General features: G+C 36.7%; 1 protein-coding gene across 4 annotated transcripts in view; it reads left to right on the top strand.

Moving 5' to 3' along the window:
* Positions 1-22,674, top strand: part of TTLL7 (tubulin tyrosine ligase like 7) — a 136,737-nt gene that overhangs the window by 99,636 nt on the left and 14,427 nt on the right. For all 4 annotated transcript variants that reach the window (XM_058538388.1, XM_058538387.1, XM_058538385.1 and 1 more), the window contains 3 exons: positions 526-606; positions 13,850-14,010; positions 20,682-20,855. In XM_058538388.1, coding sequence (XP_058394371.1) covers positions 526-606; positions 13,850-14,010; positions 20,682-20,855 — 416 coding nt within the window. The remainder of the gene's footprint in view (positions 1-525; positions 607-13,849; positions 14,011-20,681; positions 20,856-22,674) is intronic.

Raw genomic sequence — 22,674 nt, 5'->3', positions numbered from 1 at the left:
ATTAATAATTCTATAAGACATTAGATTGTTTGCTATATGTTCATTATATGCAGCAAATATTTTAATGTTTGCTACAGCATATATTACTGGAATATATATTCAGAAATTTTGTAGATTTGCACAAAGAAAACAAAACATAGGTTATCTTCTAATGTATTATTCAGTAATCTGTTATTATGGATGATGTAGTAAATACAGCTCTTGGAATTAAAGTGGGAAATCTATATGTTTTGGGCTCCTTCCCAAACCTTATGTGCCTGAAGACTTTTGGCTTTCATTCATTAGAGATTGTGTGCATTTTACAACAAGATGAGACATCTTTGGAGTCAGATGGCTTCTTTACCTTATGTTAGAAATCTTTGCACGTCTTTTTATGAAAGTAGACATTATTTATTGCAAGTAATATTATAGTGCCTTCATTTGACAAATTAATTAATAAAATTGGTTTCAACACATTTATTTACTTTTTGTTACTTTTAAGGAAAATTCTAGGTTAAATTTCTTAATGTTTCTCTCTCAAAACAGATCATTGATAACTGGAAGTATCATAAAACAAAAGTGGCTTCATACTGGCTCATAAAATTGGACTCTGTAAAACAACGAAAAGTGAGTGATGCCCCCAAACATGTTTGCCCTTTTGGATTATGTATTAAGCTAGGATCATTAAGCCACATTCATAATCAAAATACGTATATGTTCATTTGTTTACTCACTTCTTCAACAAATATTTATTGTGTACTTCCTGTGTTTCAGGGGCTGTTCTAGGTTCTGAGGATAAAAAAGTGAATAAAAAAAAAAACCATGGTCTTATTGAGCTTACATTCTAGTTAAAGTGTTTGATAATAAACCAATATGTAATAGAATGTAAGGTAGTATTAAGTACTATAATAAAATAAAATAGAATAAAAATAAATCAGGATAAAAAATATAGAGAAAGTAACATTTGAACAGAGACCTAAATGAAATGAAAATAACACTATGCAGATATCTGCGAGTACAATGTATCAGGCAGAGGGAAGAGCCCTGAGGCAGAAGTTAGCTTGATGTGTCCGTGAGGCACAGAAGGTATCATTTTAGTTCCTTATTTATAGGATGGTTGGTTTGTGCTCATCAAGAGTGAGTGATGTGTTGGTGTGAGTTCAGGTTGGATAGAAAGTCAGGGTCTGATCACAACTTTATAGGCCATGGAAAGACCTTGGGTTTTATTCCAAGTGATGGGAAGCCATTGGAAAATTTTAAGCAGAAGAGTTACATAGTCTGGTTTTTAATTTAAAAGGATCATGAGAGCTACTTGTGGAGAATAGAATTGGGGGAGAGAGAATGTGGCAGAATAGAAGTAGAGACCAGCTAGAAGATTTTTAGAGTAATTGAGGCAAGACCTAGTGGTTATCAGCCAGGGTGGTAACTGACTGGGTGGATTCTGGGGAAGGAGCAGGGGATTGTTGTTACTGTTGCTTTGTTTAACTTTGATTTTGGTTTTGGACATGCTAAGATTGATGTATTGATTAGATATCCAACTGACGATGTTGAGTATGTAGTTATATATATGTGTTTTTGAGTTCAGAGCTGAGTTGCATATGGAGATACAAAATTGAAGAGTTGCTAGGATATTTGAACCTGTGGGACTAGATGAGGTTACCTAGAGAGTAAGTGTGGTTAGAGAAGAGAAGAGTTCAGAGACTGAGCCCTGGGCCACTTCATGTAGAAATCAGAGAGATGGGTGGGGAGGGACTAATCTAAAGGGACTGAGAAGGAGCTGCCAGTCAAGTGTGAAAAACCATGAGAACTGGGTGTCCTCGAAGTCAAGTGAAGAAATTATCTTAAGGACAGAGTGATCAACTGAGTCAGATGTTGCTGATAGGGGTTGTAAGGTAAGCACCAAGAACTGACTGTTGTTTTTGGCAAGTTGGAGGCTAGTGATGACCAGATCATAACAAATTCAGGGGAAGGATGGGGAGTAAAACTTGAATGGTTGAACCAGTAGGTTCAAGAGATGAAAGGTAGAGAGGAAAAAAGCATGGCGAGTGCAGGCACTTTTTCAAGGAATTTTGCTGTAGAGGGGAAAGGGAAGTGTGGTAGTAAATGGAGAGGCATGTGGATTAATGATGAGGAATTTTTAAAGATGAAGATATTTACAGTTGTTTGTATGTGATGAGAATGATCTCGAAGAGAGGAATGGCACAGGAAAGAGAGGCGGTAGGAAACCCTTGAGTAAGTGAGCTGGGAAGGTTTGTCCTAACCAGGAACATTTCTTCTGGTAGGAGGGAAGGCAAAATCTATGGCTTTGTGGTGGGAAGATGTGAAGGTTTTCTTCTGATGGGGAGGGGCTTTTGGAGATTTGAGGGGCCAGTAAAAGGTGTACCATAGGTATCTTGGAGAGGAGGAGAGGGGAGTGGCCAGCAGCCTGAGGGGTCCGCCAAATGCATTGCAACGTTATTTTTGGGGAGATACACTATTTTAGTAGCTTTAGTGAAGTTGTCATATTCCTTCAGTGATGCAAGCTATCATTTCCCCTTTCTAGGATTTATTGGGGATAAGCTGAAAGTAGATACAGATCAAATGATGACTTTTAAATTAAACACTTTCATCCGTGTAAACTGAACTTACTATTGCGAATTAACACATTCGGCAAATGATTACGTAGTATTCTGCCATTTGCCAAATACTGGGCTGCTGTTGAGGAGGGGTGTAGCAAAGCTGGTTACAGAGGTAGATTGAAAACATGTTGTAAGCCCTTAATATGTGTTGCCAAGTCACTGACTGTGGCCTTGATTGATTAAAATAAGGAGCTTTTATTGAAACTGGCACCCTGAATTTCCTTAAGTCCATGTACTTTTGTAATCTAGAAGATAGAAGAGTGTAGGGGAATTTCTAATTAAAGGAAAATTGATAGTCCAGAAACAGATTAAAGTATAAGATATTAATACATGATAAATGTGACATTTCAAATCAGTGGAGAAAAGATAATTTTTCCCCTAAATGATACTGAAACAATTGACTACCTATTTGTAAGAAAATTAAGTTGGAGCCTTATCTCTCATCATATACAAAAATAAATTCCAGGTAGACTACAATTTTATATGTAAAAAAAGAAAATATTAAAAATTTAAAGAAAATATAGAAGGATACATTTATAATCTTAGAATGGGGAAACAACTTCTTAGGACTTAAAATCTTAAAGGAATTGACAGATTTGATTACATAAAAACTTAACTGATGGTAAAAAGACATCTTAAACCAAGTTAAAAGGCAGAGCGGTGAGGTAAATGGGGCAGAGTGTTGAGGAAGACAGATATTTGCAGTAGTAAAACACAAAGTAACACCAGTAAACCAACACGTCCTACAAATCAACCAGCAATAGACAAACTATCCTTTAGATATTAATAAAATGGCAAAGTATATAAAAAAGCCATGGAAATAGACAATTTATGGATCTTCAAATAGCCATAAATAGATCTGTGGCCTCACTCATGATGAAGGAAAAGCAATTAAAAACAATCATATTGGCAAAAATTAATGACGTAATATCCAGTGATGGAAATAGTATGGATGAAAGGGCCTATCCTGTACTATTAGAGGGAGAATACATTGGGACAACTCTTTAGAAAGGTAATTTGCAGTACCTATTAAAATTACAAATGTTCATAACCTTATGACTCAGCAAAACCACTTGCATTCTGTCCTACAAAATAATAGTCTGAATGTATAAAAGATTTATGTATATGAGCATTAATTGCAGTGGTATTTGTGAAAGCAAAACGTTTGAGGCAGCCTAAATGTCTATGAATAGGTTTATGGTTAAATCAACTATAGGACATCCATACTATTCAGTTGCATTAAATTGAATACTATTCTGGAATCATGTATCTTAACCTGAGATATAGCACAAGATTATGACTCATGACGTATGAAACAAACATACGTTAGTAAAATTAACCAAACTTTGCTAATCATGAGTGGTGGGTACAAGCAATAAGCTGCCACCAAGTGCCTGGCTGCTGGGAGGCCATGAGTCCGTCAGCTCTCAGGTGACCCTTTTCACATCCCTGGAGGCATTGTGGGTTCTGAGTGACAAGTGCCAACTATGTGTGGTTCACATTAGCATAGAGGGAGCCTTCCAGATTTGGGTAGCCTTCATTTTTATTTTCTGTTAGTCACCCATGTAGTCTTTGTGACTAACTTCCATTCTTTAGCCAGATGAAATAAAAATGCCAGGGTGATTTACTGTGAGTGTTGTCCCGTAGAACTTTCTGCAATGATGGAAACGTTCTATATCTGTGCTGTCCAATACAGTGGTCACTAGCTACATGTGGCCATTGAGTGAGCACTTGAAATGTGGCTGTTGTGACTAAGGGACTGAACTTTTAATTTTAATTAATTTAAATTTAAATAGCCAAATGTGTCTAGTGGCTACTGCATTTGACAGTGTGGATCTAGACAGACAAGGGGTAGCCTTCTAAATATGTTCTTAGATTAGAACTATCTCAGTTATCTTCCTGCTGAGAAATTCCATCAGAGGATTTGCAAGAATGTCCAGTAAGGTCAACATGGCCTTGGGCATATCAAAGAGGGAGTGCCTCTGTCAACTTTTCCCTTCCTTACACCATCCTAAAAAGGTATCAAGATGGTAAATTAAACAGACAAGTTATACAATAATATGTATTGTTCCATTTTAAATGACCTATGTGTGTGTATAAAAATATATATCTAGCATTAAAAAATTTTAAAAACTAGGTACCAAATTGTTAAGATAATTTATTTCTGGAGGGTAGACTTACTGAGTCAGGTGAAGGAAAATGGTGACATTTGGTGTCGTTTTTCCTTTTGTTTTTGTATATTTCTATATTCTTTTCAAGTTAAAGTAATCGTTTTAAAAATGGAAGAATAACAGGGAGACACAGGCGTTTCTGTGAAGGCTGTCTGGATTCCCTCACGACCAGGTGTTATCCTTCCCTGTTCTAAATCCTCAGGGCACTTTGTACTCAACTGTACCTATGATCTGCCTTGAGATGTTTCTGTATTAATTTTTGCACCTCTCTAAATGCTGTCGGCATGTCTTACTTTGTAGTCACCTATAGAAGGCTTTCTATAAACATTTGTTAAGTTGATTTCATTCTCGACTCTAATGAATTCTGTCAATAGCAAGCTAGCTTCTTTCTTCTGCACCCTTCTTTCTTTACTAGTGATACGTATTTATTTGAACAGCAACAAGTTAAGACAATGCCATTCTGGTTTTTTACATGTGATATGAGAAGGTCTGATAAACATTGCGTGGGCTGATCAAATGATGTGTGTGAATAGTAATCACATTTGTGAATTAGAAGAAACATTTTATTTCATGTTTTAGAGTTTTTATGCTCAATTGGGTTTATAAATTTCAAGTAAAAACAAATGATTTCTTATAAGTTTACTAGCACGTACTTATGGCAGCATATCTACGCTTCCTACTGATTTACTCCAAGAATATTTGGAGTGAGTTATTTCCCCTAGTTCTCAGATGTGCAACTACATCGCCATATGTAGCATAGACCATTATGCTGAGGGAGTGGAAGCACTAAGGTGAGAGGCATGACTTGTATTATATAACTTGTATACCTAGTTACTCTGACTTTGAGCCCGTCTGTTGCTGCTTTTGTTTTAGCATAAATCAAAAGTTCTATATTTCCTCTGTGCTTGTAAAAAGTAAGATATCCCATCTCCAATACAAACCTTGTTCAAATCCCATAGTTTGTGCTTCCCAATAGTTATAGCGTTTTCCTACAAAGGGAATTTATTAGACAATTTTATGTTGGGCAGGAGAATTTGTAGCTTGAATTTTGACTCTCAGAGAACGTAAGGGCTGATCTTAGCCAGAGCAAGTTTATCTTGCAGAGTTGCCCACTCTCATGGAGGCGCTGAAAGGTAGCTGAGGGATGCCAGGCATGAGAAGGGGAAGGCCAGGATTTACACATGTGCTACTTATTTGTAGCAATTTTTCTTGCTATTGTCATAATCACTGAATTTCTTTTTCTTTCTTCAACCATTTTGTTCTTTAAGAGGCTTTTTCCAAAACGGATTCTAATTTCTCAGATACATAGCAAAGTGTGGGACGCTCCTAGGAGAAGAAGCAGAGGGCAGCTCTCAGCAGCATTCGTCCTGTGGTGACATTCTTCCCCTTCCTGCAAGAGTAATGACAGAGCTCTTACCCATGAGCAATTGTTTGAATAATAAGGAAACAAATCTTTGTAAAACTTTTCATTTTTGTAAAATTAATCCCACCAAACTTATGGGTCTTTCTCTCCCATATTCACAAATAGAAGCATAACAAATATACACATCATGAATGTAAATCATCAAGTCAGCCAGCAGTGGAGGTCTTGAGCTCTAACATAAACAGATTTTTTTATGTATATTTTGTCCACTTAATCAATAGCATTAGAATTAATTAAGTGAAATACTTAAAACTGACCCCAGATAGGAAAAGTATAGAGATATATTGTAGAAATAATTATTGGGACAAACAAATATGTTTAGCTGATTTATTTATATATATTATATAAATTTTTATATAGTTATAATGAATATATAATAATATAATAAATATATAAATAAATATATATGTTTATATATATTATAAATATATAATAATATATAAAAATATTTTTTCTCTACCTCTTCCCTGCCTTGTTTATTTCAGATGAAATCAGAGGTAGAGTGGGTTCAGAGAATGATGGACTGATTGAAATATTTTTTTCTTGACAACAAAGAGCTAATAAATGAATTGAAGAGTGCATTGAAAAAAATTTTTAAAAGCTTTATATGTTGATATTAAACTAAAGGGGCAATATTAGGTGGTGGAAACAGGTACTGGACTTGCAGTCATATGGACTCGGGTTCAGTACTGCCTCTGCCCTTGGGCAGGTAACTTAGAACTTTTCTGAGATTTGTAACATTAAGTGTTGGAGGGTTCTTGTGAGGAAGTGAGACATCACATGGGAAGGCGATCTAGCCTAGAAAATAGAAAATGCAGGCTGATTTTTTTCTTTGCTACTAAGAATCATCGTGACTGGCTGTTTCTCTAATGTATTCTTCATATGCAGAATTATTTTATGTAGAATATGTAGAAATGAGGTAAAAGAAAAATTGTCTGTTGGGTTGTAACATATTGATCGTTTATTTGGCTATCAATTTGAAACCTGTGCTGTTGCTTTATAAATAAAGCTAAAAACTGCATCCAAGAAAACAAAAAGAAACCCCTAGAAATATGGGTCAGCTGTGGAATGTAGAATTAGGACCTAACAAATTTACATTTAGATGTGGATTAATCAGATCTATCCCTTTTTTGGCTGTGATGATAGTCAATAATTATTAGAAGGCTGTGTCAGTTCAGTCCTCTGGGAAGCAGGAATAAAACAGAATTAGAAGTGAAAGAGGTTTATAAGAGAAAATACCCAAGAAAGATAAAGGGGACAGAGAGTTCAAGTAGGCAGGAAGAGCCTTCAGACTGCAATATAGGTCTGACACGTATGAATGGAAGGCAGGAGGATTGGGGAGGAGGAACCTCAGACTTGAGTGAAGTTCTGAGAAGGCCCTGTCCCCCTGGTGGGGAACCCAGAACAAAGATTGCTGTTAGAGGGGTCACACTGAGCAGATAAAGCCCCTCTTTCGTATCCAACCATGCTCAGTCCTTGGCTGGGAGCAGTCTAGGGAGAGCGTGAGCTTGGCTTGAATATTGCAGCAGATCCTGACTGGGGAGGCTCTCAGCTAACTGCACTCTTGGAAACTGGTTGATTCAAATGGCATGTCTCCATGGCTGCCACAAAGGCTGTGTGTGATGCGAGTTAATTTGACAAACATTTATTGGTTGCCAATTTTGTACAAGAACTATGCTAGGTACTATTGGCGATTTTGCGAGTTGTTTATTCATTCATTTAGTTATTTGCTCATTCAAACACGCATTCAACAATATTAATTGAGGGACTACCACATCCCAAGCACTATTCAAGGTGTAGAATGCACAAGACTTTCATTTAAACCTCTTAATTCCATTTAGAGACCATTGTTGAAATATGTCTCACTTTTTCTGTTCCAGGATCAAAGCATTTGCTGGTTGCTCATTAGAATGTTGTAAAACTCTAAGATGAGAATGCCACACACACAAACTCTTCCACTTGCCTTATTTCCTGTTTTCCTTAATGGGTGTAAAATTTAAAGGTCAAGGGTTTGGGAATTAAATACTGAAAAGAATCCTCACCAGGTGAAAATGGAGACAGCTGATCTTATTTAATGTCATGTTGCGGTAACTCCGCACTTGCATAATTTAGCTTTCTGCCAAGAGAGCAGTTGCTTTATATAGTTTGTAAGGAATACATATGAAGTATGAAAATATTGCAGTGCTGGTGGGCTGTGAAGAATGCCAAATTGGCTGAAAAGCTTATTCTCTTATGTGATATGTGGGCATAAACTAAGATTGGAGAATGAAGAGAAATAAGTAGTGATATTAAAGTTGTACTATATTTGCATTTATTGTAGGATTCTAAGAGATTCTTGTTTATCAAGTGTTTCTTTTCTAAACAGCAATTTCTTTTTAATACCTACTCTAGTTGCTTCTGCATGCATTTTGATGATATTATTTTCCATCTCTTTTTCATTTGGGCTGACGTAGATGCTATACAGAGCTGTTCATTTTGCATCAGCAAAGATGCCTTTACCCGATAGCCATGGCTGCTGCATGCATCATTAGTTACAGCATGTAGTGATTTTAATGTTATTTCTAAACCTCCCTCACCTCATGCCATTATTTTAATTTAGGACCAACTGTTCAGCCATATGGAGCAGTTTGTCATTCAACATCTGTATGTTCTTGCAAAATATGAATTTGTCTGTGTGCTTTATGCCTTCAAATGTGCTATATTTCATATGGAAAAGATAAATCTTTCCATTTTATTAATGTTTTCATTGACCAAATCTCCCATTTATTTTTCCCCTTGGCGAGCTTAATGTTGGATCGGGATGCTTTAAAAGTCACAATGTCAGGAAATGGATACGTATATTCTATAAGTTAGCCTCATTTGAGTCCACAGATGAACACAAAGGGCACCTTGCTGACCATTTATTTTTGTGTTTCACAAATTATTCATCTTCTGTCCATTTTCTTCTAACCCCAAAGCACCTAGAAACCCAAAATATCCAGTCTGATTTGTTGCCTGCTTGCTCTCTGTCTTTCTAAAATTATTCAGTGGATGTTTTGCTAAAGGTGCAGTCATTGTCTCCCCATCTGTATAGCCTTTTAAGTAAACTAGTCCTTCATGGACTTGATGGCCCTGAGGGAAGAGGTGCCTGGGCTGCCTTGTTTGTACACAGCGACCCCACCTATCTTCCCAAGTATTACTTGACTAGAGGTGAATCTGAATCTAAGAAGAGACAATTCCATTCTCTTCTAGGGTTTTGCTGTTGTCACCTGGACAGATCAAATTAATTGTGAGGCAGTGCTGGGTAGCGGTTAAGAGCATAGGTCTGGCTACACAATTGTCCATTAACTAGCTGTGTAATCTCGCATAAGTTACTTATCTGCTCTATGCTTGAGTTTTCTCATCCATAAAATGAGATACAAAATGTGTTCAAAACCAAAAAATTTTTCATGACCAGTAGGCAGCAAAACCTGAACTCATTTGATGACAGTGAACTGACAGGAGGTTGTGTGTTATTTTTGTCTATCTCTTGGTTTGAATATTCACATATTTTCCTGCAGAAATAGTAGTGTGTATGATTATGGAATCCAGCCTCAAGACTTTTGGAAGGGGGCTATGGACCAACTGTATCTACTTCATGTTTTTGTTTTGAGGATAACTGAATTACTATATGTGAAAGTGCTTAGAACAGCACTTGGTCTATAATAAGCCTAATAAGTATGAGCTCTGGTTTTTACCTTTTCTGCATAGGTTTCACTTTCTTGCAAGGAACAATTTTACTAAGGCAAACACTGACTAAGTTCTAGACCTGTCTTAAGCCTTGGGGACATGGTAAGTTTATTACCAAGATGGGCATAATTCCTCCCTTTATGTAGATTAACAGTCTCCATTAATTAAACAAGAAATTAAAGTCAGATAATTATTAATAGGGGAAGAACTGGGCATTAAGGGATCATACGATAGTTTAGTGGCCGATAAAGGTCTTTCTGAAGAAGTGATGTTTGAGGTAAGACATAGAAGTTCATCAGGTGGACGGATAGGGAAGACTGTTCCAGCAGAGGAAAGAGCTTATGTGAAGGCTCAGAGGAGAGATGAGAGATTTGGATTTCTGCTCCCTTGGTTTGCATGCCCCTATGCCCTCCATATAACGGGTCTCCCTAACCCACTCCTCTCCCTGGACCAGATCCTGCCTCCTTGGGGAGGAGCCTTTAAAATTGAAGTCAAAGAGAAGCAAAGGAGTATGGATGTTCCCAGTGGGATACTCTGAAAAAGAAGAAGCAAGTTCTTGGGTTACTCAGACCATGCCAGTCTCTGGGAATCACTCCTCAGGCAGAGATGCTTGGTGGGGCACAAGAGGCCTGCAGATTTCGCCATCTCCATGTTGGAGGAAACATTAGGAGTGGAGCAGAACATTCCCCACCCCTAACTCCCTGGCTGCTGCCTGAAGTTGCTGCTTTTAGTCATGTGTCGGCTAGGATATTGGACTATCATGCTCTTAAAATTCCCTCAAGAATAAAATGTATCCAGAGCAGTGGCCAAGAGAGTCTCCTCTTAGTAATATACCTAGTACAGTGCTTGGCATAAAGCAGGCAACCAATACATGTTAGTTGCCCTTCCCTTTCGTTCTTATGCATCATATGCGTTTTACTATGAAATGTATTCAAAAAGAAATAAATGAATAACTTGTAATCTCAAATGCTTTATCACTTGAAAGTTGAATAATTATTTAATAATAGAATATGAAATTAAGGTAATGTTAAAATTCCCAGTATGGTTAATACTTTCGAATTTCATTTATTATATAGAACTCATGTTTATTCTTGAGACCAATTTATGGGTTATCTTGGCTCCTTTTTTTATTCTTCCACATTATGACTTTTAGCCTGTTATTACTCACTAAAACATAGAAAGTAGAAAGGAAAATTGAGAAGAGAAGTGATTTAGATTTATCATTTACTGCTAGTGTTGATTTTTATATTACGTCAGTCCTGAGTATTGCTTTCTACATTAAAAAATATAAAGAGTTAAACTAATAGCTTAAATGAAAATTGTAAAAATAAAAAGTATGAATTAATGCCTGATATGCTTATTATATCAGTATTATTGTGAATAATTCATATTACAGTTTTTTAAAATCCTTCTGTAATTAAGCATTCATTATCTGTAATGACGAGCTTTTCCCGGACGATTTTTTTCACAAGCTACTTTATTACAGATTCCATTATCTCTCTTCATGTTCCTCCCCTTCCACTGACACACCCTGACCTGCTGCAGGGTTTGCAGTACTGGCCCACTTCCCAGTGAAGGAAGCCAGAAGAGGAAGGGAGGGAACGATGCTGCTCACACAATTCATTGTGAGAAGCTCTAGTTGATATTCTTCTATAAATAAAGTGTTATTTTGAAAATTTTTACTAAATTAATTTTTAAACAGATGTTCATTCTAAATTTGCCTTGATCAGAGATATCTAATATCACTTCTTTAAATATGGCTGTTGTAAAGAGAAACAAATTAAATTCTTTGGTCTGCTTCCAGTTCTCCATACGTTTGTGCCCATTGAGAGAAATCGTTTCACTCAGCTTTTAAGTTTGAAAGTCTCTTTCTTTTTTTCATCTGTCACTCTCATGTTTTTAGATAGTTCCTTTAATTAGATAAATAAAATAAAAAGTGAAAATCTACTTTGAAATTATAATAACTGTATTTGCTGGTATTTACTTTTTTTTTTTTAAAAAGAGTTTCATCGGAAATACCTGCATGGCATAAGTATTAAATAGATGTGAATTAGACTAAGTAGCTTTTGAGGGTTTACGAATTTTTTAGAACCTCTAGGATTTCGGTTGTCCAGAATTAGATTAATCCTAGTCCTTGTTTCAAGATACTCTCTCCTTATTGGTCCATGTATGGCCTGCTTTTATTTAGTTAGTGTTTTTAAGGTTATTATACCATTTGTGATCCCAACACCAAAACAAAAGCTCGGATCTTGGGAATAACCTATTATCTAATCAAATGACTCCGCTCTATCCCCCTGGTTCCGCACGTCTCAGGCAGCCATTTTCTTGGATTCGTGTTCACCAATCCCTTTCTTTCTTTCTTTATATATTCTTATTATATCTGTGTGTATTCCCCATAGTATTTTTTTTTTTTTGAGGAAGATTAGCCCTGAGCTAACATCCATGCCAATCCTCCTCTTTTTTTTTCACTGAGGAAGACTGGCCCTGAGCTAACATCTATTGCCAATCCTCCTCTTTTTTTTTTCCCCCTTTTTTCTCCCCAAAACCCCAGTAGATAGCTGCATGTCATAGTTGCACATCTTTCTTAAATGCTGTATGTGGGAAGCTGCCTCAGCATGGCCAGAGAAGTGGTGCGTTGGTGTGCTCCTGGGATCCGAACCTGGGCCACCAGTAGCGGAGCACACGCTTAACTGCTAAGCCATGGGGCCGCCCCCCCCCCATAGTATTTTTAAAATTTAGTTGTTTTTACTTCTATTAAAAGAGTTTCATAATGTAAGTAATCTCTGGTATGTATTTTTTTAACTTGCCATTATATTACTAAGATGCTCTGTGTTGTTGTGTGTCTTGTATTTCATTCATTTTGACTACTATATGTTTAGTAGTCCAAGGGAATGAATATACACCACTGTTTATTTATTCGCTGTCTCGTTGTTGGAGAGTTAGGTTGTTTCCAGGTGTTGACAATTGAGAACAGCTGTTTGAACATTCTTGTACATGCTTCTTGTTTTTAACCTATGAGAGATTTTCTCTTAGGAATAAAATTGCTGGGTCATAGGGTATATGAATTTTTAACTTTAGGAGATAATGCCAAGCTATTTTCCAGAGCAACTGCACCAGTTTATACTCCCACCAACAATGTCTAAGAGACTCTACAGATCCATATTTCTCCAGCACTTAGTATTGCCAGACTTTTAATTTTTGTTAGTTAAATGGACATGAAATTTTTATTCTTTGTGTTTTTTGGGCATATTATTTCCTCTTTTGTGAGATTCCTATTCATATATTTTTGTCCTTTTTTTTCTAATAAGTTCTTGGTGTTTATATTAACAGTTTGTTAGGCATTCGTTGTATATTCCTGATACTAATCTTTTGTTGGATATATATGTTTTGAATATATTTTCCAGTTTGTAACTTGATCTTTTATTTTCTTTAAGGTATCTTTTGATGGCCAGGAGTTCTTAATTTTAATATAATAGAGTTTATGCATCTTTTATGGTCCATACTTTTTTGTGACTTAAGTAATCTTTAGCTAACCCAACGTCTAAAAGATATTAACCAATACTTTCCACTAAGATATTTAATGGTTTATTTTTTTAACTTAAGACCTTAATCCCTCTAGAGTTGATTTTTGTTAATTGAGTGAAGTGAGGATTCAACTTCATTGATTTTTTTCATAAAGATTACTATTTTAAAATCTCCATTTATTGATTTAATTTAATTCCAATTTAATTTTAATTTTAATCTCTTCTTACTCCAGTGGTCTGACTTGCCACTTGTTCGTATACAAAAATTTCATAAACGCATGGTTCTGTTTGGGACTTTTTATTGTGTGTCGTTCAGTTAGTGAGTGAACGTGTGTGTATTAATCTTTAAATTATGTATATTTGTCTTTGAGTTTTAGATGCACACATAGACACCTAGATTTTGAAATACCTTGTTTTTTCCACTAGGTCTTGGACATAGTGAAAACAAGTATTCGTACAATTCTTCCACACATCTGGAAGGTACCTGATGTTGAGGAAGTTAATTTATATCGGATTTTCAACCGGGTTTTTAATCGCTTACTCTGGAGTCATGGCCAAGGACTGTGGAACTGTTTCTGTGATTCAGGGTAAGTTCTAAGCTATCTTTTATTATTGTCGTTTTTAGTATTTTACTATTTGGCTATAGAGGTAGCCCAATAAAAAGATTGAATGTCTTTAATGATCACTTAAAATATGGATTTTTTTACTGCATGTAATTTTTAGTACTCAACTATTATTTATAGCAGTTAAGCTGATTTAGATGAGATGATGAATATGAACACAACACCACCCAGCTAATTTGAATTCAGTGGGGAGAAGGTAGTGTTAATTAATCAAAACTCTCAATTACAAATCAATATCCTTAAGGTTCTTTGCTGTTGTCTCTATGTAGCAGACTTCCAAAATTATGGTTATACTCCTGCTTCTCTCTAGAATTTCAGTCCTGCCAAAGTGGTGGTGACTCCTTGTCATTTTAGCCTCAGGAGATCTAAAACCAAACATTCCATACTTCCCTTTTATTCAGAAATGGCTTCCTTTCTGGACTTCCCTTAATCCCACTGTTATTCTCCCAGTCATACAGGTTTGATATCTCAGGGGCATCTGCATCTTCCTTCTCCTTCACTGTCTTTATTCAGTCATTTGCTAGATCCTGTTAGTTTTTCTGTCACATTCCCACTGAGGCTGCTCTAGATTCTTTTTCATTGTTTTTAACAATTACCAAGTACTTACTACTGTGTTAAATACTTTTGGAGATACAAAGTTGAATCTGACGCAGATCCTACCCTCAAGAAACTTAAAAATGATGATAGCTAACACTATACTACTTACTATGTGCCTGGCATTGTTCTAAGCACTTTACGTGTGTTAAGTGATTCAATCCTCTTAACATCACTTTGAAGTAGATTTTATGATTATCTCCATTTTACAGACAGAGAAACTGAGGCACAGATAGGTACTAAGAACCTAGTGCAACTGAGATTTGAACACAGGGAGCCTGGCCCCAGAGTTCATGCTCTTAACCAGTAAGCTCTGCTCTGCTGTCTCCCAGTAGACAAAATAACATATATACAAAAGTAATGATTATAAAAGAGATACAGATAAAGTTTTATAGGATTTCAGATAAGAGGATCCTTTTTGGTAGAAAGTCTAGGTGAAATTAATAGATTTCTAAGCATTTTTGCCTCCAATATTTTGTTTCCCTTATCCATCCTACTGTCCTGGTCTTTTCCTGAAACCTGTAGTGATTTCCCTTGTTTCTCATTAAAGTCTAGACTTCTTGTCTAGAGATACAAGACTCTCTAATATGCTGGTTCTTTCTTATTTCTCCAGTTTTCTCTCTCATTACTCTCTTGAACTCTGCTACAGAAAAACAAACTGATTATTTTTCAAGTATCTTAAAAATTTGTCCTTCTCTTCCTCTGAGCTGTTGATGTCATTGAATAGCTGATTGGGCTGCCTTCTACAACTCCATCCCTCCGATCCCCTCTGCATTATTTAAATCCTCTGTAAAGACCCAACTATACCCCTTTTTTGTAAAACCTTAACAGACTATTCTAGTCAGAAATGATCTATGAATGTCCTCCATTTAAGTATTCTGTCATCTAGTACTCAATCCTTCATACCACTTGCAGACTTATTCTCACCACCATAATTTTCCTCAGCTGCCATTCACCAACAGGGAGAATTCATAAGGTGCTCTGCGTTGTGATGAAATCTGAGATTAATCTTGGCTATAAGTTATTTCTACAGACTTAAGTGACACATTTGAACTGTACTCCATGGCCCCTTAGTTGATAGCTCTCTATAGAAGTTCTCTCCATCTGAACTCATAACTGAAATGTTTTTTTCCGTTTGTTGATCCATTGGTTGGAATGCTGTATATGAAATCTAGCTATTCTCCACCATGGAAGGCAGTGAGATAGTCTGCTACTGAAATTGGTGCTGGTGCCTTTGAGTCCATGAGATAATGTCCAATGCCAGACCCTAAAGATGCCCATGAAGTGGTTCTTCTTTGCCTCTAGGGCTCCTCTTCCCTGAACTATTTTGGTAATACACTCTAACTTGGATTCAGAATCCTTTTCTTTGGTTTCTGGCATAGTACTCCCCCCAGATTTCTCTGGTGGTATCTATTACTACTAATAATGATAATGAGAGTAAATAACATTTATTTAAGGCTTTCTAAGTGCCTGACACTGCTTTACATATTAAATATTCTTATAATCACCACTACAATATTTTGAGTAAACTATTATTATTATTGTTATTGTATAGATGAGGAAATTGAAGCATGAAGAGACTATATAACTTGCCCAAGTTCTCATAGTAACTAGGTGAGCCTGGATTTAAACCCAGGTTGTCTGAGTCAAGAGCCCAAGCTCTTAACTCTGTGCTTTACTGACTCCCCTCAAAACAGCATTGCCAGGGGTTGCCAAGCTTGCTTTATTGCAGGGCCCGTAGCTTTAGCCGAATCTCCAGCGCTTTGCTCTTGGGCAGGTGGAGCAGGAGTGGCTTTGAGTCCAATATGACCTCCATTCTCCAGCCATTTCTTTAAGAACTCGGTGGATTGTAGAGATGAGCCTAACTCCAGATTTTATTTTGCAGCTTTACAAATGAGTTTCTTAGGTGTCCTCAATTTAATGAAGTCACATAGGGTTGTTTGTGTTTGATTCTCAGTTTGGACCCAGAATAGTTCTATTTATCCTTTGAATTATGTCTAGTCAATGTAGACTCCTTTAACCTTTGGCCTAACAGCCTAATAGTCAAGGTAAAAATCTACTCTTAGCTCAGTTCTAAAGGAATGATTTTAATAAAAGGTACAGCTGTCTTTCACAGTTAGATGTAAAATCTTGGAAAAATATAATCCAAATAACTCTGGGCCCCCTTGATTCTGCCTCTGCCTGTCAACACCCCAATAATAAAACAAAATAAATATACCATTCCCTGTCCATATCCAGAAACATTAAAGAATATTGTAGGGGCCGGCCTAGTCACGTAGTGGTTAAGGGCGCGTGCTCCGCTTCGGCAGCCCGAGGGTTCGCAGGTTCAGATCCAGGACGCGCACCCACGCACCGCTTGTCAAGCCATGCTGTGGCGGCGTCCCATATAAAGTAGAGGAAGATGGGCACAGATGTTAGCCCAGGGCCAGTCTTCCTCAGCAAAAAGAGGAGGATTGGCATCGGATGTTAGCTCAGGGCTGATCTTCCTCACACACACACAAAAAAGAATGTTGTAGACCTTTGTGGTAGGTTTCCCTAGAATTGGCCCAGGGGTTTTACTGATGCATCAAATAGAAAACACCTTCATCTCTCTCTCTAGCTCTTCCTGCCTGCTGAAGCCCATGTTCAGTGACCGTTTCTATGACATGCAGCCTCCTGGGAGTGTTATGATGCTCTGCAATCTGAATGTGTTTTCTCCGGGAGAATAGCTCTTGGAAAGTTTCATGAATGAAATTATCTACCATGTTTCACTGGGATAGGGGAAGTCTAGGTGCTATGGGACTCACATTCAGGCCTGAGAGCTCAGGAAAGGTGGCCAAGGGAAGTAACGTTTCAGCTGAGACTTGCAGGAAGAGGCAAAATAGGACTTTGCCTAAAGCAAAGAGGAGAGGGCAGGGGGTAGTATGGGAGAGGGAACTTGTTGTTTGGAAAACCCTCTCTCCTCTCAAAATCCTCATATTATAAACCCCAAAGAAGAGAATCTGGTTTGAACCCTTTAGCCAAAAGCATGTTCCTGTGGAATTTCTCATGGGAAAGCTTTTCTTTTAGAATCTTAGGGCAAGAAGAAATTGTAAGGAATATTCTAAGGCAGCAGTCTGCTTCTCGGCTAAATTATATGCCTACTTGAAAATGTGTGCATAACATATAAACTGCTTAAACTGGTGTGAATCTTACTGTCCTCATGTCACTTTCAATCAGATGTGTTGTTGTTAGTACTTTTCAGGTCATTAATTTTTCTGTTGGTGATTATCCAGTTAGTATAGTCCAGATTTTTTTTTACTTTCTTTTCTCCTTTCTGCTACATAACTTTGGGCCACTCAGCCATCCATTAGGACTTCTACCAGAGAAAGAGAACGAAATGAATCAGTTTCACTTTTTAGATAACTGCTTTATTAAATATTTTAATGAGAAAGGAGGTGAAAATTATTGGATTACTGGATTATATGAGGCTTTTCAATCCTCTGGATTTCATTAATAACTCTTCTTTATTGCCAGAGGTATTCACTATTCTATATCTTATTGTTATATTACTAAAAAACGTCATTCAAAGTCAGTTCCTTTCATATTTCTCTGAGAATTAGGGAGTGCCAGAAAGAACTTTTTAACCATTTAATTTTTCTTTTTGAAGTCATGGATTTCAGTCCTCCCATTTCCTTGGAATTTAGATTCAGAAAGCAGGCAGATAAGACCCTGGGTTCTTCAATAAAGGCAATGATATTTCCAAATTATTTCTACATCTTTTCACCTTCTTAAAAAATTTTGTGTTAGTATTAAAAATTGAGATACTATAGTGTTATAGCATCATTTCACATTTACTCAGCTATGCCAGGTGGTAGGTAGGAGGTGGGGACACAGTTCTAATACACTCAGTTTGAAGAATAGGTTTTCTTTGTGCAGAGGGGGTGCCATTAGCCTAGTACCACACGAAGCAAGTCCTCTTCATTTTCTTTTTTCTTTATGAGGGGTTCTTGTGTGCTGACACTTAAATATGGATTAATAGAGTAGAAGGTAGTCTTTGACCAGTGGTGGTGAACGTACACACCTAAAATAGGTAAAGGACCTTGATTAAGTATTTAAGGAAGAATGAGAGAATCAGAAGCCAAAGCTGCTCATATTATAACTCACATATTATTCAGAATGTTACATCAAATTAGAGTGTTACAGAAGAAGCTCTTTTATCTTTCTTCCATTTTATTTGTTTTTCTTACTTCTACACTCTAAGTCAGGAAAAGAAAAATTACCATGATGTGAGTGACCTGATAGTGGATTTAATCAAATGACTCCAAAGGATCAAAATATAAATATATCCAAATTGAGAGGGGAGGGTGGTGATGGGGGTGGACTTCTCTGAAATACTCAAAGTCCCAGTGGAGAGAAAAGAAAAGAACAAGGCAGACAGTCAGAACACAGGATGTTTTCTGTGTATATTTACATTTATATGAAATTTTTATTACTCTGGGCCCAGACATATAGGGCCTGCTAGATTAAGATGTATTAATTATAAATATATTCTCTAATTAGTTGATGTTCTCTCATGTTTTTCTTGATCAAATTAGGTAAAATGGTTATATATACACACACATATAGATATATATAAACACATATCTATCATATGTAGTTTTTCTTATATTTAGTAATAAATTAAAATTTATTTTTAAAGTTAATTTAACTAGCATATTCCTGTTTCTTGAGTGAACATAACTTTTACTCCTTTTTAAATAATAAAAACAGTATTATATTTAGTCCTGAACATCTCAGAACATGGAAGAAAATTTATTCCTTTCAATCTACTCATTTGAATCTTATTCCCCTTAAGAAAACCTGTCATTCAACGATGACATGCTGTCTTTTTGGGACCATGTTCCCCCTGAAAAAATAAACAGTAGCCTTTCTGCTAAAAAATACCTTTCTGAGTGTCTAAAGCATTTTTTAAAATTCCAAAGATATCAAATATCCACAGAAGATTGAAAATGGAGTCTTTGAATTTCCCATTGGGAAGTACATTTCTTCAGCAAAATATTTTCCTTACTATTTTTTTCTTTTTGAAATCTGCTCTTTTCTCTCTCTGAGGGTTAAGCGAATTGGTTTATGTAAAATGAGACCTGAGCCATTACCAAGTCTCAAACCGAGCTTTCCCCTTGCGGTTTGAAAAGAGTTTCATTTACACTAAGGAAATAAATCCCTCTCTGTCTCTCTCTGTCGCTCTCTCTCTCTCTCACTTGCTCCTTCTCTCTCTCTCACTTGCTCCTGCTGGTAGTGGTGGTGGGGTGGTGAGGTGTTTCCTGATTTGGGCCATGATAGTAAACTTAGCAATTGTAAATACATATATTTGCATACACACACACACAGACACACACACACACCTAGTTGAAGTTTACCAAGAAAGTGCGCACTACTGCTTGCTTTTGAATAAGCTGGGTGCGCTAGAGGGGGAAGGACATCACCTTTGGGACTGCAGTAGGACAGCACTTGTTGAGATTACATTACTTCTAGAGTAGAGAGCCTGTGCTCTTGGAATGTCGTGGACATAAGTACATCTGAGAGTGGTTTGAAAGGGGTGATCATAATCAAGGGATTAACCTAAATTCTCCTAGTGGAGAGAGGTCACAAATTAAGTTGCAGCAACTTTTTCATTCTTTGGTGGGGTCATTATTAATGTAAAGGTAAATATAGCCTCCTAGAAAACCAAAATTCCCAGAATACTTCACTTTTGAGAAATTAGCTCAGTATTTTACAAATAGTTTAATATAGAGTAATTCAATTTTGTAGGAGGTGTTGGGAAACCATCCTGTTAGCTACCAACAGTTGGCAGCAGGAAAGTCTTTAAAGACAAATAGAATATGAATTCTTTGTTGTGTTTTTTTAATGTAAAGATTTATTTCCAAATTTGTATTTATTTTATACCTTTCAACCATCTGTAGTCACTTCAAACGTATGAGGCCATTTCTACTTCTCCTTATCGGTTTGTTGCTAGGTAAGTGATATAGCTGATTGCCATTTTCAACAGCCACATGAGGTCATGTCTGTTTCCATGCCAACAGATCCTCGTGGGAGAGTATTTTCAGTAAAAGCCCAGAGGTGGTGACTCCTTTGCAGCTCCAGTGTTGCCAGCGCCTGGTCGAGCTCTGTAAACAGTGCCTGCTAGTGGTTTACAAATACGCAGCTGACACAAGAGGATCACTCTCCGGCATTGGTACCGATTGGGGTAATTCCAGGTACTTGTTTACATTCCCTAGACCCTGTGAGTTTTACGTAAAGTAAAGCCACAATGCAGTTTGAAATTGAAAGTCTCTTTTTGTTTATATGGCTAGAGACAAAGCTAAAGACTGAAAATTCATCCATGCTGTTGTCTACAAAATACTTTTAATTTGCACAATCTTTACCTTTAAAGGACTGAACCAGGACAGCAGTCACAAATCTGAAGGTGACAGAAATAACCTACACGGAAATGAGATTTTTTGGCTTATATACTTTTGCTTTCAAAAGCCAAGTAAGAGCATCCAAAAATGGTAATAAATTTAACTTTTTTCCCTAATAGAGATATTTCAGCATTTATCCTTCAGCCTAATATAGTTGAGGGGATGCCTTCAGTTTAATTTTTATTGTTCGATATGTCTCCACTACTCCCTTGGTCACCAAACAAATCTGTGGGAGGTGAATTTTGTTAAGTTCCATTTAAACATTGAATTTTTATAAATAGTGTCCAGTTAAATTAGGTGGTTTTCCAAAACATGAAAATAATATTGTTTTTAAGTTGTAAAAATACACAGAGTAAACAAGAAGTACATTTTAGCACTTCTCAAGACAACTGTAGTTCCCATTTTACTTAAAGGTGAATATGTGACTTTATTTTTAGTATGTGTAAGTTGTAGGACTACTCAGGAGAGAAGAGGGTAAACCATGACTGAAAAACTAAGTGGTAGTCATAAGATGATAGGATTCAACTAACAGTTGAATAGACAATGAGGAAAATGGAACCACCATAGCTTGAATTTTCTTTTTGAAACATACAGAAATTGATCTGTTTATTAAAAAGATCACAGGGATATAATAAAGCTAACTTTCTAAAAAACTGACCTGCAACAGCAGAATGGCTTAGAATATTTTTCACAAGAAATATTGAGAGATGTTTTTTTAATCTTTGTTGTCTTGTGTTGGGTCATTATACTGTTGCAGTACCTTTGACCTATTTCAGCTCTCCTCCCGGAAACAGAAGCTGACTGATCACAACAATGCTAGAGGTAAAGTTAGCCATTAATATTTAAAATATGTAAATACCAAAGCTTCTACAGTTCTGATGGTTTGACTGAAACAAATTATTGAAATAAAACTTAGATTACTTTCATTAATATTTCCATATGATTCAAAAGAATGATGGCGTCTCTGACACATTACAACATACAAATGAAGAGGCCTCTCTTTAAGGAGTGATACTTTGGGAGCATGATCAGGAAAACCTTGAATTCCAGTCTAGGAAGGATGGTTTCAAACTCTTTAATATCACTCTTGTAGTTACAGATTTCCTAACCCATTTTCTGTGGAGGGATCTTGTAACTTTTGTGGGTGGGCCAAACAGAGTGAGTCTGGTTACTCTGGAAGAAGAAGTTGTACTTCACAGTTGCTTCAGACCTTCTTATTTTCTTTCCCATCTGGTAGTCAGAAGAGATATTCCTGACTCTGGAATCTTGAGTTCTGCACTTTTGATAAATGTCAGCATGACCCCAGTGTGCTGATTGTAAGCATTGTGGGAGAAGAGGGTCAGTGAACACACCCTTCACTCCTGCCCAAGTTCAGAATCATTTGAGAGAGAAGGGTAGGAGTCAAACATCTGATCATCAAAATGTAGCTTCATCACTGAGAAAAGTGACATTGAGGGACATGGTGTAGATGTGAGCCAAAGGACTTTTCTAATATTGAGTTCCAGAATTAAAGTTACCCATCCAGTCAAAGGCAGAGATGAATCAACCCGAACCTTCCACTATCACTGCCCCATAAGGTCTAGTTCCATTGCTCTTGGCAGGAGAGCAAATAAGA

Source organism: Diceros bicornis, chromosome 4 (genome assembly GCF_020826845.1).
Source record: "Diceros bicornis minor isolate mBicDic1 chromosome 4, mDicBic1.mat.cur, whole genome shotgun sequence".
NCBI lineage: Eukaryota > Metazoa > Chordata > Mammalia > Perissodactyla > Rhinocerotidae > Diceros > Diceros bicornis.
The sequence above is the reverse complement of the archived record's forward strand: the minus strand, read 5'-3'. Positions and strand labels throughout refer to the sequence as shown.